This window comes from Euprymna scolopes, chromosome 6 (assembly GCF_053919585.1).
Source record: "Euprymna scolopes isolate OS-2025 chromosome 6, ASM5391958v1, whole genome shotgun sequence".
NCBI lineage: Eukaryota > Metazoa > Mollusca > Cephalopoda > Sepiida > Sepiolidae > Euprymna > Euprymna scolopes.
In genome coordinates, this window is record NC_136487.1 from 126,288,927 (window position 1) to 126,313,370 (window position 24,444).

Consider the following 24,444-nt stretch of genomic DNA (forward strand, 5'->3'; position numbering starts at 1 on the left):
ATACTGCTGCCATATCTGGGCAGGAGCTGCTAAAAACAGCCTATCCTGCCTTGACAGAGTACAAAATAGACTTCGTGGCTTAGTGGTGGATGCCCTTTTCTTTTCCCTGCAACCTCTCTCCCACAGAAGAGACGTTGCAAGCCTATCTTTGTTTTATCGTTATTTCCATGGCAGGTGCTCGTCTGAACTCCAATCTCTGGTCCCCCCTCGCCAATCTTTTACAAAAAACACCCGTCTAGCTGAATCCACTGTCAAAAACTTTCCCCAATCTTTATCTATGCCTAAATCAAAACGTAGATTCCATGAACAAAGCTTCTTTCTTAGAACTGCACGCCTGTGGAACTCTGTTCCATCTGCCTGCTTCCCTCCTGACTACAACTTGGATGTGTTCAAGTCCAATGTAAACAAATTCCTGATGAACCGCCCCCTTAAGTAAACACTCTAAAATATCCACACTAACGTACTGTACTTACAATAACCCTTATCCATGAGTGGCTTCCGGGCCTTGATAAGTGGTGACCACCTTGTAAAAAAAAAAAAAAATCAGTGAGTGTTTGTGCAAAAAGATCGTTACTCTAGTTGTGGGGTACAAATCACTCCTATTTGATAACTAAGTGGAATCAACCAGTTCTATAAATACCATTGATTTCAGAGACATTCATACCATGTTTAACCGCATGCTATAAACACGTTCCTCTCATACCACTTTAGTGGCTCCTGTATTCTTTATGATAAATACATATTATATTTATACACTTTACATTACTTGTGGTTTCTTTCATTTGTGACCTCTAGCACGGGTCTAAAATACTCTAATATTTCTGTCTCACATAAACTCAAACGGATAGCTTCTCATAATTTTGCAATGCTTTCCACAGTCGTGTTTATTCTGCTTCCTGCACAGCATAACCCTAACCTGAACCATGCCTAAACAGAACTCACACAAGCGAGTCAAGTGCGTGTACACGTATTGCATGACTGGCAGACCTTTTTTTACGGAATTCATTTTTTTTCTTTTCGTTAGTGGCGAGGCTCTTTCTACAAAAGACTGTCGTCTTGTTGTCAGATACCATATAATATAATTTATGACTAAAAATGCTAAAATACATTCACTAAAACTGGATAATTATCTGGTTCTTGTCATTAAAAATATATTAACATGTAGATTTATTTGAATATGAAATTATTCGGACGTAGTAAAAAAAAAAAGTACAGCTATCTTTCCCAAATTCAGCAAACTTTAATCTAATGTAAACATCAAATATGTGTTTTAATTAAACTTTATTTACACCAATACTAATCTCTTGGTTTGAGGCCTGTGTTTGGAGCACAGCAGTAAGCTCCCAAGTACCTGTGCTGATCAAAGGTTACTTTGACCTTTCGTTTTTTTTTTTTTTATGTTTTGAATTTGAGTCTCGTCCCGATATGGCTCTAACTTAGTGAAGCAATTCAGACACACGATACTATTGTATTATTTACAATATGGGAAAGTGATTGTGGTTAAGCCACGAAATTTATTTCACGTGCTAGAAGATAATTTAACTCAGTTATTTTTAGCGCATTCTAGAAGCAGCAGCAGCAGCAGCAGCAATATGCCCAGTATACCAATTCACAGAAGAAACTATTAAAAACAAGAACATGAACATTAATTTTTTTTTTAATTCAGAGAAAAAAAAAATCAACAGACACTCGTCAACTCGTCTTTAAATATGTTATTATCACTAGCAAAATATACTCGCCTACCTACCACTGTCAACAATTTCCCTCACTCTTTATCCGTGCCTGAAGCTAATACAACACTAACCCTTTCTCTAAAAAAAGGAAGAAGTAATGCCTGGGAGGACAGTCCCATGACAACAGAATGGATACACTATTCTCTGTAAAGAAAAAGGAGAAGGTAATGTCTGTGGTGGTGGTGGTGATTATGATGATGATGATGATGATTCACAAGAACAGACACAACACTACTCCCCCTTCTTTCACACGCTCACAGAAAATAGGTAATATCATGGATAATAGTCTCACGACACAAGAACAGATACTACATTAGCACCCTCACCCCAAAAAAGGAGGAATAATGCCCCGGGAGGATGGTATCATGATACTCACTACCCCATATGAATTGAGTACTGAACAATAGTACATTATTCAAAACTCAAACTGGATTGAGCATTAAAGAATAGTACAATAGTTCAATTAATAGATGCAATAATATAGATTCAATTTCAGACAGACAGATGCCAAATATCCATTATAAAATAGGCTATTATTATTATTGGCTCACAAGGAGCTTTCACACCGGTCATCAAGGATCTCTCCTTGAGCACAGCCTGTGCTGTTCTCTGAAAGCTGAGTGACAACAAATCTCCCCAAGTTTCCAGTACTCTCTACCTCTTTCGATAACATTTGCAAATAAATTTGCATTATCGCAACAGCTGCTTGCTATTGATTTCTCATTGGCAGTGGCTATTGGTCTTCACTAGAATTTGAGTGGCAATGAGCCTCCCCAAGGTCCCAGTTCTCTTCGCACTTATCTAGCGAAGGCTTGGTGAGTTCCTCGGTCTTTCCTTTCTCCTTGACTCTACTTGGTTATTTGGTCTCACTCTTTTTTGGGGGGTGGGGGACAGTGAGGATGGGGGTGGGTTTGGGTTAAAGAACTTATAGATATGCGGCTTCAATGTTTTTGGTTTCATGTAGTGTTTCATATTTTGCCTTTGCAGCAGTTTGTCTGGCCCGCGCTTGTTGCTCCTGTGTGTTAGTTTCCACATTCAAGGGTTTTTCTTAATATTTCAGATGTTTTCATTTTTGTTGTTCGTTCTATTTTTCCAGTCATTCCTTTGATTCCAATTTCTCCCATTCTCTTTTCAAAGTTTTTCAGGATTGTTCCTAGTGCTCCTACTATTACAGGTATTATTTTGATTTTCTTCATTTTCCATATCCCTTTCAGCTCTCAGGCTATCTCTGTGTATTTGCTTCGTTTCTCCTTTTCTTTGATATTCACCATGTGGATAGTTGGAACAGCAAAGTCTACGATTTGACAGGACTTTTCTACCACTTTTTTTTTTTGCTCAACACACACCTCCAAACACCCGGGAAAAATATATATATATACGCGAGATAAGATACTGATAGAATTCAGATGAAAATCCTGATAGATATTACTTGAAGTAATACTTTCAAGGAGATCCTAGCCAAAAAGGAAAAGCTCAATATCTAAGAATAGAGCAATATATAAGTTTCGTGGTTTAATTTTAAATTCTGAAAAAAAAAACAATATATAGAGGCATATGTTCGATTTAAGAATTTATTGCTTGCCAAAGGAATATATAGAAAGGGTTATTTTAATTTCCTTAATCCATGGATTTTCAACAATGGCTCATATTGTCAGAGGAAATTTCTCCATATAATTATCCACAACCACCCAAAAACTATTTTCAATAATTGTGCTGAAAAGCAAAATAGCATCCATTCGCAGCTGAACATTTTGCTAACTGCATTTCATTTCCTCTGATGATTTGAGCCATTGTTGAAAATCCATGGATTAAGGAAATTAAAATAACCCTTTCTATATATTTCTTTGTCAAGCAATAAATTCTTAAATCGAATATATGCCTTTATATGTTGTTTTTTCAGAATTTAAAATTAAACCACGAAACTTATATATATATATATATATATATATATATATATATATATATATATATATATATATATATATATATATATAATGGAAAACCTATCTCTATAACGAAGCATATAAACTGACAAAATATATTATATATAGAAACAAGAACTTTTATCTGTCTAACTACACGTTAGAGTGAAAAATGTAACAACCGTCTAGTTTAAAATGAAACCGATACCCCACCAACCCCGCGCTGTGATAGCTTAACCAGGCCGAATCGTACTCCCCTCTTTTTCACACCTCTCGCCCCTACTTTCTTTATTTATCATACCTCCCCCCAAAAGCCTTTACTGTCCACATTCATAAAATATACCCCCACTCTTTTCTGTCAAAGTATAATCCACACCTGGATATTTCTTTATAAACGAATTGAACTGTGATTCTTGTTTCAATAAGTTTCCTTTTTTGGTCTGATGAGGTGGATCTCTTTAAATAGGGACTCCACCGAAACATGTATGCAAATATGTAACCAATAATGTTTGTATAATAAACAGGCTTATATATATACACACACACACACACACACACACACACACACACACACACACACACACACACACACACATATATATATATATATATATATATATATATATATATATATATATATATATATATATATATATATATATATGAGCGAGTGTTGTCCACTCATTAACAGAATTTTGTTTTTTTTATTGATTCATCCATACGAAAATTGTCACCAAAATTGTATTTTGTGTTCGTCATAAAGAAATTGTATTATATTGTCATTTCTCACAACTTTATTTCCTGCTGAGCAATAACGGCACATTTATAAGTCGATTTGAGGTTAATAGGTTTATTGTCCTACAAAAGTCGATTACCTTAGCTAATTAAATTTAATGAGAGTAGGAAGAGGGCTTGGATTTACCTTCGGCAACCTCATAACTCCAGCTTACTTTATTTTGTTTTTTAGTCTTCACATTCCAAGAGCGATTTTTCTAACAAAGGATGAAAAATTGCTGTTTTCTGTCCATCTAGTACTCATTTTTTGGTCTTGAAATAGTATTTTTTTTTAGCTCCTTAGATCAAATGGCTTCATGTCTTGCCTGGAGCGATTTTCATAAAAACACAATGTAATTGATGATGAAATAATGACTCAATTGTTTTTTTTTTAATGAAAATCGCTCCAGACAAGGCATGAAGCTATGTGATGTAAAGAGCTAAAAAATACTATTACTAGACACCCAAAAATAAATGCTAGATGGATAGATTCTGACTAAAAAAAACAGCAATTCTATGAATATAAATATGTATATACATAATAGTAGGGTGATCAGACGTTGTCCAGGAATGAATGATGATCAACGAATATTTCACACTCCAATATTTTTATTGACATCGAAATCAGTGAAATCACCCATTTTTAAATCGAATCGATTAATTGCCTGCTCTAGTAAGGGACTCCCCAAAGTGCCACAGGAGGAAGCTTCACTTATCTCCCTACAGTGACTTAGTCCGAAATGCATTGTAGTTTACATTGTACTGCAGAGAACCTACTATTGATTTTATAATTTTATATATATATATATATATAGCAAAAATACCCGTCGTTGACTGGGTTCAACAACAGCCTACAGAAAATAGACTCTGATTTATTAAAGTATGATAGGTTATGAAAAGGAAAGGTTATAAAGAGATAGCTTCGAATTTGGGGGTATCAAAACCAAAGCAAAATATAAATAAAACTATAATAGATAAACACCATAATTTACTATACTATACCTGTTCACACTGAAACACTTATCACAATATTCTGTGGATCTATATTAAAAAACCTTGTTAAACTTTGTGACATATTTCCATTCTATGGAGGTTAGGCGTGAATGAACACCCCATAATTTTATTATACCATATTTCTTCAAGCTGAAACATAATTATCAAAGTATACTCACACAGATAGATATGAAAAGTCTTTATTAAAGTTTGTGCCTATTTCCATTCTATGGAGGCCAGGCGCAAATGCAGACCCCACAATTTTATTATACCATCCCTATTTAAGTTAAGAATACTTTGATAAGTATGCTTTAAGTACATCTATATCAAAAACACTTGTAAACATTTTTTTTAATTTTTAAATTTTTTATTTCTATACTTTGTGGACCAGGCGCGAACGAAGACCCCACAATTTTAATGAACCACCCTTATGCCAGATCAAACATACCCATTCCTGTGTCTGGATACATCTTCTATCGTTATAAGTAATCAGTTTTTTAAAATACTCAACCATATAGGAGCCTATTCGTGCCCACACCCACACACACACACAGACATTCAGCTTTATATTATAGCTTTATATAATTATAAAACTCAAATGACCTTGTGACGGTTATTGTAACCCAACATCCGGTTTACCACTTCCGGTTGCGCATACGTACATAAAGAAATAATCAATGCAACAATAAAACTTATTGTTTTACTGTGTACGTTTTCAGCGTCCCAATTGTTTTTTTTTTCGCGTTTAAATCATTCAAATAAACAATTGTTAATACTTTCTGCATTTTTTTACATCGTTCATTTCCGTATTATGTTTAAGTTATTTTAATGCAGTTTTCTTACAAATAAATTTACTTTAACCCATTGATAACCATAAGAGCATTTTACAACAGTGATTTACCCACCAACTCCATTTTTTAATACACCTTTCCTAAAAAACATTCATACATTTTCTTCTACACTACCAACATAAATAAATAACCCCGAAAATATTTTTTTTGATTTGCATTACAAATAAATAATCAACGTGACAATAAAACGTATTGTTTTACTGTGTACGTTTTCAGCATCCCAATTGTTTTTTTTTGCGTTTAAATTAAAAGATATATCAAAATTTGAATTTAACTTTAAGTATTATTGTATCTGTTCAGTGCACATTTATCTATAAGTATGGCTAACCGCTTATAATTCAATGGTTGTAAGTTTTTTTTTTTCAAAGGTAAAGAATTATAAACAGTACGACTCATAGAAATCTATCTATATTCTTTTTTCATTTTAATATACTTTCATAGAAATGTTTCTGTTATGTCATAAAAAACTATTTTCTTTACGTCACATAATTCCATAGCTAATATAACATACTGACCCAACGGGTCACGGGCAGTCTAGTATGTATATATATATATATATATATATATATATATATATATATATATATATATATATAATTGCTTGAATTAAAGTTTAAAATGCAAAAGTCATATATCATGCTTCAATTGTACTTTAAACAGAAACTTTCATTTTCAATGTGCTTCTGTCATATCAAAGAACCTAATGCACTTTTCATGTTAGGCTAAGTAATGTGCTAACTTCAGTCAAAATCGCCTGTTCCTTCTTTCATTGAATTATTTCGATTACTGATACTTATCAAAGACATTCCGATACAAAACCTATAGAAGAACACTACCAGACACATAAAGTACCTTCGTGTGAAATTTCATAAAAATCGGCCCAGTCGTTTTTGAGTTCATATATTTTTATTGTCATTGAAATCCGTGAAATCGCCCGGTACATGCCTTAGTCCAAAATATAAGTTATTCTACATTGCACTCTAGAGAAACTACTGTTTCTTTTATAAAATTATTTAATATAACTTCTTTCCAGTTAATGAAAAAAAAAACACATTAAGAAATTTACGTACGGCATTTGAACCTACACACCACATCATGCAAAAAAAAAAAGAAAAAAAAATGCACGTAAATTTTCAAGTCTTATAAAATTCTTTGCAGTTAATGAAAATAAAATTAAGAAATTTACATGTGGAGTTTGAACCTAAATACCACGTTAGGCAAAAAAAAACAAAACACTATCAACTTACCCACAGTAGAATTTTCATGGCCCATTGTTCTATCATTGTTGCTAAGCGACAACATGGAAAAATGGCTTTACCGATGATAGGTGAATTAAAATAACGGTTTCAATTATAGATATTATCGGTGATATTCTGAGACAAAACTTAACTAAGATCACTTCCAGACTTATACACTAAAGTTTTGTAAATTTTAAAGAAAATCTGTTCAGCTGTTTCAGAGTCTATAAGGAAAGAACTCGCACACACGCACACACACAGACAGACAAAGTTGCATTTATATAATTGTAGAGATATTATGTAATCATGCTCCAAAAATTCAACATCAACACTGATCTTGATGTGAAATCGAAAATTTCTCGGCCTTTCTTTTACATCACATTTAGCTAAAAATTTACATATTAGATACATTGCTTTTTTTGCTTCCCATAAAATCGGTTCTTTCTATCGCTCTAAACACTTTCTCACCATAGCTGAGGGAATTCTCTATCAGTACAAATCTACTGTCAGATCATGTATGGATTACTGTTGTCATATTTGTACTAGTGAATCTCTGTCTCATTGGAGGATTCTTGGTAAAGTGCGGAAGTGTATCTGTAATTTGATTGGCCCCATCTTTTCTTCTTCTCTGCAACTTATCTCTCACATACATGATGTTGTTAGTCTCAGTCTTTTTCATAAATACTATTATGGAATGTGTTTCTTAGAGCTGTCTGATTTATTCCCTGCTTCTTTTGTCCCAGCTCGTTTGACACAGTTGATCTAGTGGTCTGCATTAATTCACTCTTTTGACTTTTGCTTTATTTGTCTAGCTGCCACCTTTGTTATCAGCAGCAAATTCGTATTGAAATGGACGCTATCTTGCAGCAAATGTCACTACTACTACTACTACTACTACTACTACTACTACTACTAACAACAACAACAACAACAACAACAATAATGATAAAAATAATAATAATAATGGGGTTTGACAAGTGGATTGAGAAAATCGGGATCTATTGCAATGTTGCAGTACTTAAAAAAACTGCACTGTTAGGAACCGCCAAAATCTTGCAGAAAGTGCTGGAAGACTAAGAAACAAGATGCTAATAGCCTATGTTCATTTGTTATAATCCGCCTATCAGTATAAAATCGGCAATACCAACAGTCAGGCACAAAACGTGATTAATAATAATAATAATAATAATAATAATAATATGAAGCAGAACTTGCTAGAGAACTGGAAATAATATGGAACATGAAGAAAGTCAAATAATACCAATAATTGTAGGAGCACTAGGAACAGTCCTGAAAAACCTGGGGAAAAAGACTAGGGTAAATAGAATCGAGGGGAAAATTGAGACTATATAGTTTTTTTTTTTTTTTTTTTTTTTTTTACATAGGAATTACCACTTATCAAGGCTCATAGACCACTCGAGGATAAGGGTTAAGAGTGTACAGTAGTAAAATTGGACAAATATAGTAATCGTTAGTAATGGAGATTTGGTAAATTTGTTAACTTAAGTGGAACGGCTCATCAAGAACTTGTTTACGTTGGACTTGAAGACAACCATATTGTAGTCAGTTGGAAAGCAGGAAAACGGAAGACAGTTCCACAGGTGTGCACTTCTAAGAAAGAAGCTTTGTTCATGGAATCTATGTTTAGGTTTAGGCACAGATAAAGAGTGGGGAAAATTTTTGATAGTGTTTTCAACTAGACAAGTGTTTCTTGTGAAAGTTTGGCGAGGAGAGACCAAAGATTGAAGCTCAGTCGAGCACTTGCCATGAAAATAACGATAAAGCAGAAACAAACTTGCAACATCTCTTCTGTGAGATAGAGGCTGCAGGGAAGAGAAAAGGATATCTCCTACGAGGCTACGAAGTCTATTTTGAACTCTATCAATGCAGGACAAGTCCTTTCTAGCAGCTCCTTCCCAGATATGGCAACAGTACTCCATCTTTGGACGTACCTGGCTCTTATATAGATAGAGAATTGCATCAGCCATGATATATCTACTGGATCGATAGAAGAATCCCACCATTTTCTCAGCGGCCTTGGCAACAGATTTGATGCACGTGTTCCATTTTAGATCAGGAGCAAAGGTCAAGCCCAGAAGCTTGTCAAAACATGACGCCTCCCCAAGACGAGAGCCATTCATTTCAATTGATACCAGATGAGGATCAGAACGTTGATGATGTAAAGAGAGAAGCTTGGTCTTAGATGCATTAAAAGTAACCAACCGCTCCTTTCCCCATTGTCTCACGTGCTCAAGATCAGATGAGAGAGAATCGGAGAGAACTTGGTCATTTACTGACTTAGATGTGCTACCATAGATGCTAGTGTCATCAGCATAAATGTCTACAAATGATGTAAGGATGTGATTTGGAAGATCATTAAAGTAGATCAGGAAAAGAGTTGGGCCTAGGATGGACCCCTGAGAGACTCCAGCATTAATACTGTGAGCTTCTGATTTTTACCCATCAACTACTACTCTTATGAACCTATCAGAGAGAAATGATTTAATAATTGAGAAGACATTTCCAGCTATACCATAGCTGGAGATTTTGTGAAGTAAATCTTTATGCCATACCCTATCAAAGACCTTTGATATGTCAAGAGCAATTGACCTAGAAAGGTTGCCTCCGTCGAGAGGTTTACTAATCCTATGAGCTATAACTGTAAGCACATTTGCTGTAGATCTAGCAGAACGGAAACCATATTGCGTGTCACTAAGAAGGTTATTTTTGCTGAGATGGTTAATTATTGATAAAAACAGCTGAAAATATGCTTGAATGTCGAAAAAATCTTGAACCTTTCCCCTACAAAAAGACATCAGCTCTGGCTAGTATCACACAAAAAAGTCGTGAAGAGTAAACGAGAATGGAAGGACTGGGCAGGCGAAAGCACTAACCAAACCTTCACTGGATGAGTGCGGAGAGGACTGAGACCTAAATTCCAATGAAGATCAATAGTTATTACCAGCGAGAACTCAGTGGGAAATGGCTGTTGCAATTATGCAAATTAATAGGCAAAGGTTATCGAAAGAGGTGGAGAGCACTGAAAATTTGGAAAGACTTGTTGTCACTCAGACCACCAGTTACTTTTAGTGAGTAATCTCTGATCATGACTTGTGTGAGAACTCCTAGTGTTTACAAATAATAATGTATTATTGCATTGATTATTAATAAATAATAGTCATAATAAATTCATATTAAAATGGATGCCATATTTTTTCTTTTTGATTGATAAATTACAGAAAAATAAACAAAAATTGGTCATACTTTAAAAAGCGAAACAAGGTAAAAAAGACAACAAAGGTTGTTAAGTTTCTCTACTCTACCATTATTAACTTCGTTGTAGGTGCTCGACCGTGTTCCAATCTATGGTCCACTCCTGTGAAACATTAGAAAAACACTCACCTATCTACAAATATTGTAAATAATTTTCCTTTCTTCTTCTATGTACCTAAAATTAAACAAAACTCTTTTGAGCAAAGTTTCTTTCCAAAGAAGTACCTGTTGATGAAGCACAATGCCAGAGGACTGTTTCCCAGCTGGCTAAAAAATGGTTGTTTTCAAATCCAATGTTAACAAATTTTTGGTTAACCAAACAAATTCTGCTCAGTCTCAACCATTGTTACCAATCCTCACCATGTTGTCTCACTGTCCAACTGACGGACTCAGGACTCATTAACCCTTACTCTCGAGTTGTATTTGGGTATTTATAAATGATGACTCGTCGGTACATAAAAACAAGACACCAAGCGAGTATGTGCCAAGGTGATTTCTATGAACACTAAAAAGCAAATAGCTTTAACTGCTACTCCCTTTCTTTCTCCCCTTCATTTGGATTTGCTTTCTTTGTCACTTCCAAAAGCAAGTAAGTTTTCACAGGAACGTGTTGACTGAAATTTTTTTAAACCAATGAAAATCGTTTCAGACCCCGAAAGTAACAAGTCTATGTGAAAATAATAAGTCTACACAAAATGAGAAAATATTAACCAAAAGCTAGAACAGAATTTTGCTAATCAGTTGTTGCCAGCAAGAAACCAAAGATTTTCAATGGTTATTAAAAGGAAAAGGGTGCTGGAAGTATTTACCAGTGAACACTCACTGATAATAACTCAGATAACATATACTACTACTACTACTACTACTACTACTACTACTACTACTACTACTACTACTAATAATAATAATAATAATAATAAGAAGAAGAAGAAGAAGAAGAAGCTTAAATCTGAAGGAAAATCATAGAATGTGGAAACCAATCCGCATAAACTGAGAACACTGACAAGTAACTTGAATAAAACAATGGGGAGAGGAGTTATATGGTTCTCTCTCACTGCAAGAATTGTGACACCAATGTCGGAAAGCAGGATTGAGAAGTCAGCACCCCCGAAGAAGAGCACTGATCTGCAAAAAGTGTCTGGACAGCCTCGTCAGTATTCCCCCACTAAGGGCAGCTCAGGCGATTAGAATGAGCTAACATAAAATAAAAACAGAATACGACCACAGGGAACTAAGAAAACCAAAACCGCAAAATGTTAACTCGCCCCCTCCCTTCCAAAGAAAAATAAAAAAAAAATAGGGTGGTTGTTAAATTGGATGACATCACACCAGAATCATAGAGTATCTGAGAGGACCAAGGAGAGAGAGCACAAATGAGATCTCCATTGGAAACGTACAAAGAGTACTGAGGCCTTGGGGAGGCTTTTGCCAGTCAAACCCCAGAGAATATCAATGGTCGTTGCCACCAATAAATCAAAGGTAAGCGGTTGTTGCAATAATATGAATTCATCTATGTTGGTTATGGGGTGAGCACTGGGGATTTAGGAAAACTTGTTACTCAGACTTCAGAGAACACCATGAATTATTGCTAGTGAGTGATCACTGGTGATAATCTGTGTGAGAACTCCTAGTGGGTGAATGGGGAGGCTTAGTGCCACTCAAATTCCAGTATAAACCAATAGCCACTGCCAACAAGAAATCAATGGTAAGCGGCTGTTGCGATGATGCAAATTTATTTGCAAATGCTATCGAAGGAGGAGGAGAGAGCTGGACGTCTGGGGAGACTTGTTGTCACTCAGCATCCAGAGAACACCACAGGTCTCCAATTAGATCGTTTGTTGACTTGTGTGAAAGCTCCATGTGAGCCAATAATAATATTAATAACATGTAAAAAGTGTGCACTACTAGTTATAAGAAAGAGAGAACTGGAGACAACAGAAGGCATAGAACTACCCAACCAAACAGAGATGAAGGCCGTAGGGGAACAAGACACCTATAAATACTTGGGATTTTTGGAAGCAGACACCATCAAGGCAACAGAAATGAAAGAGAGAATTGGAAAGGAATACCTCAGGAGAACAAGAAAACTTCTAGAAACTAAATTATATAGCAGAAACCTAATAAAAGCTATAAATACATGGGCAGTATCACTAATAAGATACTCGGGACCGTTCATAGGATGGACCAAAGAAGAACTAAGACAGCTCGATCAGAAAACCAGGAAACTCATGACCATGCACAATGCACAATGCACTACATCCAAAGGACGATGTTGATCGACTCCACGTGAAAAGAAAAGAAAGCGGGAGAGGACTAGCTTGTATAGAAGACTGTGTGCATGACACAAAAAAAGAATTAGAAAAATACATAACGTAGAACACAGAAAGGATAATCATGGCAGCGAGAGACACTGGAAAAATCGACAAAACAGAAAACAGAGAGATAAAGGATAAAAGAAAAAATAGGAAGAAAAACAACTACATGGAAGATTCATAAGGATGACAAAAGATGAAAATAACGAAAACACTTGGACATGGATGCAAAAAGGAAACATAAGCCGAGAAACTGAATCCCTAATAATCGCAGCACAAGATAACTCCATAAGAACCAACCATATCAAAGCAAAGATCGATAAAACAGAAGAAAACAGTAAATGCAGACTCTGTGGACAAAGAGACGAAACAATAAACCATATAGTAAGTGAATGCAGCAAACTCACCCAAAAGGAATACAAGAACAGACACGACCAAGTAGGAAGGGTAGTACACTGAGAATTATGCAAACAACGCACAGAAAAGTGGTACAAACACAAGCCAGCAACAGTACTTGAAAACATGAATCACAAAATCCTATAGGACATGGACAGATAAACTGATAAACCCATCCAAGCAAGAAGATCGGATGTCATAATAATTAACAAGAAAGAAAAGTCCTGTCAAATCGTAGACTTTGCTATTCCAGCTGACCACAGGGTGAATATCAAAGAAAAGGAGAAACAGAGCAAATACACAAAGCTAGCCAGAGAGCAGAAAGGGATATGGAAGATGAAGAAAATCAAAATAATACCTATAATAGTAGGAGCACTATAAACAATCCTGAAAAATTTTGATAAAAGAATGGGAGAAATTAGAATCAGAAGAATGACTGGAAAAATACAACGAACAACAATAATGAAAACAGTTAAAATATTAAGGAAAATCCTTGAATGTGGAGACTAACACTCATGAACCACAAGTGCAGGCCAGACAAACTGCTGCAGAGACAAAACATGAAGCGCTACATGGAACCAAGAACATTGAAGATGTATACCTACAAGTTTTCTACCCCCCATCTCTTCATTACCACATCACTCCTCCACCCCACCCAAAAGAGTGAAACCGAATAGCCATGTAGAGTCAAGGGGGAAGGAAAGACCAAGGAGTGAGCACTGACCAGACCTCTGCTGTATAAGTGCGAAGAGAACTGGGACTTCGGTGAGGCTTATTACCACTCAAATTCCAGTGAAGGCAAATGGCTGCTGCCAATGAAAAATCAATGGCAAGCAGCTGTTGCGATAATGCAAATTTATTTGCAAATGTTATCAAAAGAGGTAGAGAGTACTGGAAATCTGGGGAGACTTGTTGTCATTCAGCTTTCAGAGGACACTGCAGGCTGTTTTCAGGGAGAGATCTTTGATGACCTGTGTGAAAACTCCTTCTGAGCCAATAATGATAATTCCAGTGAAGACCAATGGTTGCTGCCAACGAGAAATCAATGGTAAGCGTCTGTTGCGACAACGCACATTCTTTTGCAAAGGTTATCGAAACAGGTGGAGAGTACTGGAAATCTGGGGAGACTTGTTGTCACTCAGATTCCAGAGAACACCAGAAGTTGTTCTCAAATAAGAAATCTTTGATGATGGTCTGTGTGACGATTGCTAATGAGTAATAAATAAATAAATAAATAAGTAACATAAAAATAATAATAATAAGGATAAATTTAAATTAAATTAAACTAGTTTTTTAGTTGAAGTTTTTTTTACTAATTAATTCAATCGTTTTTAGTTTAAAAAGGGAAGGTTCTTTCAAAGGCTGCTGATACCTTGGCACACCCAGTATCACTGCTTTTCCGTAAATCTCTGCTAGAGGGACAAGTACAACAGGACTGGAGAAAGGCAACAGTCTCCCCCGTCTTCAAGAAGGAAAGCCGACTACAAGCGAGTAACTACAGATTAATTAGTCTCACATGCACACTCTGTAAGGTGATGGAAAAACTTGTCAGGGAAGAAGTTATAAGACATTTAAGGGAAAACCGCCTTATTAGCACAGAGAAACATGGCTTTGTACAGGGAAGGTCCTGTACTACTCAGCTTTTGGATGCTATGGATACCTGGACAGAAACTCTCGATGCAGGAGGAAGTATCGACATCGTCTACATGGACTTCATGAAGGCCTTCTATTCCGTGCCTCACCGTTGCCTCCTGACAAAGATTGAGTCATATGGCATCCAGGGCAAAGTCCTCAACTGGATTCAGGCGTTCCTAAATGCTAGGCAACAGTGTGTAGTAGTAAACGGAGCAAAATCAAGACCAGCACTAGTAACAAGTGGGATACCACAGGGAAGTGTCATTGGCTCAATGTTATTCGTCATCTACAAAAACGACCTACCCAAACTCTGCCAAAATGAAATGAAGCTGTTTGCAGATGACACAAAGTTGTTCACACGTAGTGACATCCCAGGAGCCACAGACAGCCTACAGCCTGACCTAGATAACTTGCAGAACTGATCACAGGACTGGTTGCTCCGTTTTCACCCACAGAAATGCAGCATCCTGAAACCAGGGAGCAGGAGATCAGGGGCTAAATACACATTGAAAGACAACTCGCTTGGAGTGATAACACTGGAAGAGCATGATCATGAGAAAGACCTAGGCATCTACATCGACAACAAACTGAGTTCCAAGGAACATGTAGCTAAATCCATCGCAAAAGCAAATAAAGTTGTCGGGATCATTCGCCGCACTTTTGACTTCCTCTCGAATACAGTCTTTTTGCAACTCTACAAGAGCCTTGGGCATCCTATCTTGGAGTATGGCCACTCTGTCTGGCAGCCACACGATAAGACATTATGCAATGATCTGGAAGACATACAGCGCCGAACAACCAAGTTGCTGGCATCACTGAAGGACAAGCCATATTCTGAAAGATTGAGAACCCTGAGACTGTCCACTCTTGAGCATCGGAGAAATCGTGGTAACATGATCGATCTCTACAAGTACATCCATGAGATCTATGATACAAGGAAGCTGTCTTTTCAGATCGCCAAAAACAGCACAACCAGGGGGAACAGCCTCAAAATCGTAAAAAAACACTGTAGGCTAGATGTCTGCAAAGGGACCTTCTCACAGAGGGTTGTCAACGCATGGAATGATCTCCCAGATGCAGTTGGACAAGCACAAACGGTAAACGCATTCAAAAGCAGACTTGACACCCATTGGAGATTGCTCCCGAGTTTATATTGTCCATCCTCCTAAATGGAAGTGCAAATTCCTGGGTTTCTGTGCCACGCATGCCACAAAGTTGTCTAGGAAATTTTTCTCTTGGAACAATGAACAAGTCCAAAATCTGGATCTCAAACATCTATATGCCAAAGTAAAAGTCGAAGTCAAAGTAATTTTGTAGTTGAGCTAAACCCTGACTATTGTAATACGATGGTCGTGGCTAAACCCTCCCCAAACAAAAATTAAATATCACTTGAGAAGGAGGGGGTTAATACGTATAAACGCATTGAAAAACTTGAGGAAAAAAAAAATTGAAGTGTGAGACTAGTTTCGCTTAAAAATTTAACGTAAAATGCTCCCCTGTTTCCAGCCCATTCTAACTTTTTAGCAGCGTTAACTAAATTGTTTTACAACTAAAATTTATGTCCAAGTTGCAATATCGTAAAACAACACATAATCACCTAAAAAAGTAACCCCCAACCCCACCTTCCCCAAAACAAACAGAATTTGGTGCTTTGATAGAGTCGCCAGATCAATTTTTAAAATATGTCGTTTTAAGCCAAAAATAAAAACAAAAAACAATATCAACCTACTTAATTGTCATGTCGAAAATAGTACCATATCTAAAAATTATAAAAATTCATTGAGTAGAAAGTTATTTATAGTTAAAAGTAATTTTTACGGAAAATTGGGTAAAATTGCATTTTGTTTTAGACTGAAAAGGGGGACATAACTCGGAACGAATATTTTAGATTACTTGTTCATAGCGTGTAATAATTTGCTGTTTATATTATAACGACTGATTTTTTCTTTTACTAAAAACACAATATCAGTCGTTCTACTTGAATTTTCGTAATTTTAAAATACATCACTATTTTCGACATGACAATTAAGTATGTAATATTGTTTTTGTTTAAAACGACATATTAAAAAACAACAAAAAAAAAACAGTCTGTCGACTCTGAAGAAGCAATTAGAATTTTTCTAAAACTAAGATAATTTTATGTGAAATTTTTATCCGAAACTGATCTCCTACTCTAAATTCTAAAAACATTTTCTTTTTCTTTCGACAAGTTTTTCAGGATGTTCACACAAAATCGCCTAAAAAAGTAGAATTTAATTTTTAAAGGATGAATGAGAGGGTCAGTAGAAGGTGTTGCTCCTCAATAATACAAAAACAGAAAGAAAAAGAAAAAGGTTTACCAACACCAAGAAAAATGGAATGTGTAACAGTAGTTGAGTTACTGCTATTTATAGAACAATTACAGTCACAAAACAAGTGCTTGTAAAAAGTAGCAGTACAAATAGTAGCAGTAGTAGTAGTTATAAGTAGAAATAAGTACTAGTTGGTAGCGGTAGTCATTCAAACGAGAGGACTAGGAGTAAAAAATTGTAGTTTATTCACAGGAAAATTTCTAGTGTGCTTAGTCAAACAAACAAACAAACAAACAAACAAACATAATAGATTCTGACACTGTGGCCACCTACTGCGAAGCCAGTTCAGAGTATTGACAGAGAATCGTGAGTTAGAAAAAAAAAAAAAAAAATGTAAAAAAGCAGACGATATTAATCATGGGGAGGGGTTTACCCCGCTTTTTTTTCTTTTTTTTTTTTTTTTACATTTTCACCCCAAACAAGGCACAGCGCCACTTTGATGTATGGGGCTATTATCAGGGACATGAGTTGCAGGGATACTATATAGGGAGTTGAGCAGCAAGATGTCTGTTCACATGTCTGTTCACATGTCTGTTCACATTACACTTGAATTTCTGCATGTCAGTACAGTTGGGGAAGCAGGAAACCGGAAGGGAATTACAAAGTCTAGCAGTTCTAGAGAAGAAATTATTAGATTAGAAGGCCTTCTGACATCTAAAGATCTCTACTGTGTAGAGGTTGTCAGGCTTATCGGGGGTATTTATGTTGAGAGGGTACAAGTTTGTCGGAGCATCCACCATTGTACAAAAAGGCAAAGGGATGTAACTTTTCGTCGATGGTAGAAGCTTAGATGACAGTTCATGACATATCAGGTTGGCGACTCTCTTTTGAACCCTGACCAGAAGTGAGAGACTAGTAGCAGATGCACCAGCCCAAATGTGACAACAATTCTCCATACATGGGCGAATGGTGGCCTTGTAGAGGTACATGATACTTCCAGGCGAAAGTAACTTTCTAGCACAGTAGAGAGAGCCCACCTTCTTCGCAGAGGGTTTGGCCTTCAGGCCAAGATCAAAGTGTAACAACCCTCCTTTTCCCCCCTTTTGAGTTGGCCTTGTGCCTAAGTTTTTTGTTCATGTTTATTTTTACCTGAATAAAAGATTTAATATCTTAAAGTGTAGTATCTGTTTCAGCAGATGCTGCAAGCAAAGACCATTGCCCTTGTAGCAATGAGTTTCTGGTCCATGTAGGGGCAACCCTATATACCAAGAGACTCTCACTATCCAGCTCCCATTTCCCACCTTTCGGGAGCTGGTCCTCATTCCCCTTCCCCTTCCCCCCCTCTCCACATTAAAAAACGGCCTCATGCCTCATTTGCTCTCGAGGGGAAGCAAATAAACACAGCCCACCTTCTTCGCAGCAGCCTTGGTAAAGCTCTCAATGTATCTATATCTGCTCCAACTCATGTTCCCTGTGAATGTTAAGCCGAGGAGTATGAAAGAAGTACTTTCAGGTAATGTATCTTTAGCCATACCTATTGGTGGTTGAGAAGGTTTCTTGTAATTATTGAAGGAAGCAAGCTTAGTCTTGGCAGTATTGAATGTGACCATCCATCTTTGTCTCCCATTTGTCTACAGATTGGAGGTCTTCCTCTAGTGTTTCTGCCATTTCCTTAGATATGTGTTCATTTGTTTTCCCCTCGTGTCTGTTATAAAGGGTGGTGTCATCAGCAAATATACCCATCTCAGAGACTTTTATCAGGGAGGTCGTTTATGAATATTAGGAATAATAAAGGTTCAAGGATCGACCCCTGAGGTACACCCGCATTTATATTATATTGTTTAGATGTACGACCATTGAGGATAACCTGGATTCTTCTTTTATTTAAGGATTTAATTATGTTAAGTATTCGTCCAGTGATACCGTATGATGTGATTTTTCTGAGAAGACCATCGTGCCATACCCTGTCAAAGGCTTTATATATATATATATATATATATATATATATATATATATATATATATATATATATATAGGGCTACTGCCCTAATTCCCCCTGCTTTGTCCAGTGTATAGTATATACGTTCAGAGATTACAGTTAGGATATCTGCTATAGAACGGGCTTGCCTTAATCCATATTGTTGGTCTGTCAGAAGTTTAGCAACTATAAAGACAGAAAAAGTTTAAAAAAAAAAAAAAAAAGAAAAAAAGGCTTTCAAATCTTAAACGCTTTCAGTCATTTCCGGAACTGACTCTGGATTCTCCGTCAATATTCAGAACTGACTTTTTAAGTCCTGTAATCTCACAATACTTATCTAGCGTTGCTCAGGAGTATTTTCACTTTAATTTTCTGGTAATTTTGGCCTAGAAGACCAACACAAAACCTAACTTAAAAAACTTATTTTTGTAGGTGTTTTCGTATGTCCTGAAAACGAATATCGCATTTAAAATTGGAGCTGGCAACTAGTTTTCACAAAGCTGAAAATATATTTTTCTGCATTTTTCATGTTAGTAATGTAACGTGGCGGCCATATTTGTTCATATTTGTAAAATTTTACTTGGTTTCCACCTTAACGTTTTCCTTTAAAATGACGACTTTCGTCGGTTTTCGGATATACTGAAAACAAATATTGCATTTAAATTTTCCGGAAATATGCGCGCACTTGCGCGTACAACAATGGCCACCACTTATAATATAAAGAATTACATTGGTTAATATCTGGAAAATTAGTTATTTTCAGAAAATTTAAATGCAATATTCTATGTTATAAATGGTGGCCATTGTTGTACGCCCAGATATTTTTTATATAAAATATCTGAATATAAAATTACTCTTCACTATCTTGAAAATTCATTATGTCGTTTCTGTTTTGAACAAATATGGCCGCCACATTACATTACTACATGAAACATGCGGAAAAGTGTCTTTTCGGTGAAAACTAGTTGCCAGCCCCAATTTTAAATGTGATATTCGTTTTCAGTACATCCGAAAACCACAAGAAAACAAATTTTTAAGGTAGATTTTGTTTTGGTCTACCAGGCCACAATTACCATTTAAAAACAAAAACAAAACTATATCGTTTGTTTTGTTGTACACACACACACACACACACACACACACACACACACACACACACACACACACACACACACACACACACACATACACACACACACACACAGAGACAGACAGACAGACAGACAGAGAGAGACATTTAGCTTTATATTATAGATATATATATATACATAATATAAAGCTGAACGTCTGTGTGTGTCTGGTCACGAATAGGCTCCTATATGGTTGACGATTATAGAAACCTGATCACATATAATGATAGAAGATGTATCGAGACACAGGAATGCGTATGTTTGATCTGGCATAATGATGGTTCATTAAAATTGTGGGGTCTGCGTACGCGCCTGCTCCACAAAATATGGAAATAAAAAATTAAAAAAAAAACGTTTACAAGTGTTTTTGATATAGATGTACATAAGAATATTTTGATAAGTATATTTTAACTTAAATAGAGATGGTATGATAAAATTGCGGGGTCTGCGTTCGCGCCTGGCCTCCATAGAATAGAAATAGGCACAAACTTTAATAAAGACTTTTCATATCTATCTGCGTAAGTATACTTTGATAATTATGTTTCAGTTTGAAGAAATATGGTATAATAAAATTATGGGGTGTTCGTTCGCGCCTGACTTCCATAGAATGGAAATATGTCACAAAGTTTAACAAGGTTTTTTAATATAAATCCACAGAATATTGTGATAAGTGTTTCAGTGTGAACAGGTATAGTATAATAAATTATGGTGTTTATCTATTTTATTTTTACTTTCACCATATTTTGCTTTGGTTTCGATACCCCCAAATTCGAAGCTATCTCTTTACAACCGTTCCTTTTCATAACCTATCATACTTTCATAAATCAGAGTCCATCTTCTGTAGGCTGTTTTTGAACCCAGTCAATGACGGGTACTTTTGCTAGTATATATATATATATATATATATATATATATATATATATATATATATATATAATCCCCGTTAATATTTTCCAGAGGTAAAGTAAGTAATCAATAAAATTTAACAACAACCGTATGAGTGCTCAATACTGAAGTATGGCAAGGGATACTTCATATTAGTTTTTACATAAACAGTAATATGTTGCTACACATTTATGAGCATGTTTTGGACAGCCAGTTACTAGCAACTAGAGACCTCTTCAAGCGATACAGCAAAGTTTACTTTCATATAAACTGTATTACTAGAAGAGATCTCTAGTAACTAGCTGACCGAAACATGCTCATGAATGTGTAGCAACACATTACTGCATATGTAAAAACTAATAGGAAGTGTGTATATATATAGCAAGCCGCATGTCGTTGCCCGGTGGTAAAATATGCTTAATTATGATATTTTAATTTATGCAGATTTCGCATTTATTGTTATAGAGTCAATTCTCTATCGATTATTATATTGTACCCAATATGTAGTAGTGATTTTAAAAGAAAAAAAAATAACTGAATATATGACTTGGGTGTCATCAGCTAGAATCAAAACCAAAATATTTAGCGCTCCAGCCATACTCATTATCGTTTGAGCTTATATTAGATAGATAAGAAATAGTTAAAGATAAACTGACTTTAATGCATAAATGCATATTTATGCATGCCTACAACAGAACTTTAAGTTGGCTTACGCTTGCCCCGTTCCAATTATTTTTCAATTTTGACCCATTAGCAGCTATTTTTTCCTGCTAAAGACTAAATCGAATTTGTTTCAAACCCCTATATATCAAGTTTAAAGTCTGACAAAGATCATATTTAAAGATTGACAGAGTAGTTTTTGTAGTCGTCAGACAGACAGACCACTTATATATATGTGTGTGTGTGTGTGTGTGTGTGTGTGTGTGTGTGTGTGTGTGTGTGTGTGTGTGTGTGTGTGTGAGTGAGTTCGTTCCCTACGGACTCAAAAATGGCTGGGCCGATTTTTATGAAATTTTACACAAAGGTACTTCGTGTGCCTGGCAGTGTTCTTAGATAAGCTTTATACCAGAATGTCTTCAATAAGTATCATTAATCGATAATTGAAACAATTCGATGAATGAAGGAATAGGCGATTTTGACCACTTAACTTAAGTTAACACCTTACACATCCTAACATCACAAGTGCATCTGAGAAGTTTTATTATCACACAAGCCGAAAGTCTCAACATATATAATAAACAGTAGGTTCTTTAATATGATAGGAGCACATTTGAAATGATGGTTTCTGTTTAAAGCACAATTGCACCATGTTACTTGACTTTTTCATTTTAAGCTTAAATTCATGCCATTATCACAGTACAACCAGTAAGACATGGCATATAAAATCAACATTAGGTTCTTTGATATGACAGGGGTGCATTCGAAATTAATGTTTCTGTCTAGAGTGCAATTGAAGTATGATACTTGACTTTTGCATTTTAAACTTTAATTCAAGCTCTTATGTAGAAAAATAAGTTTTTTAAATCAACAGTACTTTCTTTACAGTGCAATGTAGACTATAATGTATTATTCCTATTTACTTCCCTCCCCACGAGTGCAGAGTTAAACACAAGGTCGGTTTTTAATGTGGGGGAAATCCAGCTCCCCAAAAAGAGACACTCTGTATAGGGATAAAAATAAAAATTTTCTCAGTCATGAAGGCTTTTTCGTCCGCTGACTGAGGACAAAAGAGGTTAAGTGTAGCATCAGAGAAGATACTACACTCTGATCTTGTTCATATAGTTTATTGTTTGAAAAATTACAATTAATTCTTTCTTTCTAAATAATTTCTGTAGAAATATATTTTCTTATAATATATACCAATCCTTATTTTAGAAGCTCAATGTAATTAAAGAGTAATATATTGAAACATAACAAAAAACTATATTCCAAAATTCATGATGCTGACCATCTTATTATTTATTCCTTTAATTCAGTTGACATTTACAAGTCTTGACAGTATCTGTTTCGTAGTGCAAAATCAATCAATTATTATATCAATCAGTGAATCTATTATGCCCTTAACTCATCAGAAGAAATAGCAACAATCAATCCGTCAAAAGGAAATAAAGTGTGATTTGACATCTTTAAAATCCGAAAATTGGAGGAAAAGCTGGAAATACCTTTAATATGTTTCCATTACACCATTTTGAATTTCAAAAATAAAGTCACTAGACCCAACTATTCATACTAACATTCTCTATTAATTTATGCATATTCTATCAAAACGTTCTATTTAATAATAAGCAAATTTATTAATTCTAATTTACATGCATATATATATATATATATATATATATATATATATATATATATATATATATATATATATATATATATATATATATATATATATGTAAGGTCAATATACTAGACAGAGCAGTTAAAGCAATGAAAAACACTGATGATGAAAAATAAAAGGGACTAAATTACAATATTCATTGATCCATCAAAAATGAAAGCAAGGAATGAAAAATCCTTAACCGATGATTTTTACATCATAGATTAAACATTAATAAACATTTTTTTATAAATGCTTATTTTATGAATGGGGTGTTAAGGGAGATACATTGTGTTTATTTTGATTTAAACGTTTTCTTTGTTGTTGTTGTTGTTTTTGGGGTGTGTAAAATAACCCTATGTTGCCCAGTTAATAACTGACCCCCTACCCAACATTTTCTTAATCCTAACCATTAGCTCTAAATCATCACCTTCAAACAATTCCTTAATACTCCATTTACCCTAAGTTTTACTGCATTTGGTATAAGTCATTTGTTTTATTTTGTTTTATTTTTTTCTTATTTACAATTTTTACCGAGTGGATACGAGGAGCGTGCAATAAGTAATGCCCCTGACCCACTTTCCATAGCAGTAGAGCAACGAAACTTGGCACAGTTATTAGTCTTTCTCTACATAGGAACCACCCAGAGTTATGCATTTCTCCCATCGTTTGATGCAGCTCTGGAGACCGTTTTAAGAATTCAGGTGATCGCT

At 35.4% G+C, this 24,444-nt stretch overlaps 1 protein-coding gene across 1 annotated transcript in view; it reads left to right on the forward strand.

The window, feature by feature from the left end:
• The first annotated feature begins 1,744 nt into the window (after nt 1-1,744).
• The window catches only part of LOC145277944 (guanine nucleotide-binding protein G(s) subunit alpha-like), a 458,077-nt gene continuing 435,377 nt past the window's right edge, over nt 1,745-24,444 (forward strand). The window contains exon 1 of the mRNA XM_080130029.1: nt 1,745-1,897. Within this exon, the coding sequence (XP_079986155.1) occupies nt 1,862-1,897 (36 nt within the window). The 5' untranslated portion in view covers nt 1,745-1,861. The remainder of the gene's footprint in view (nt 1,898-24,444) is intronic.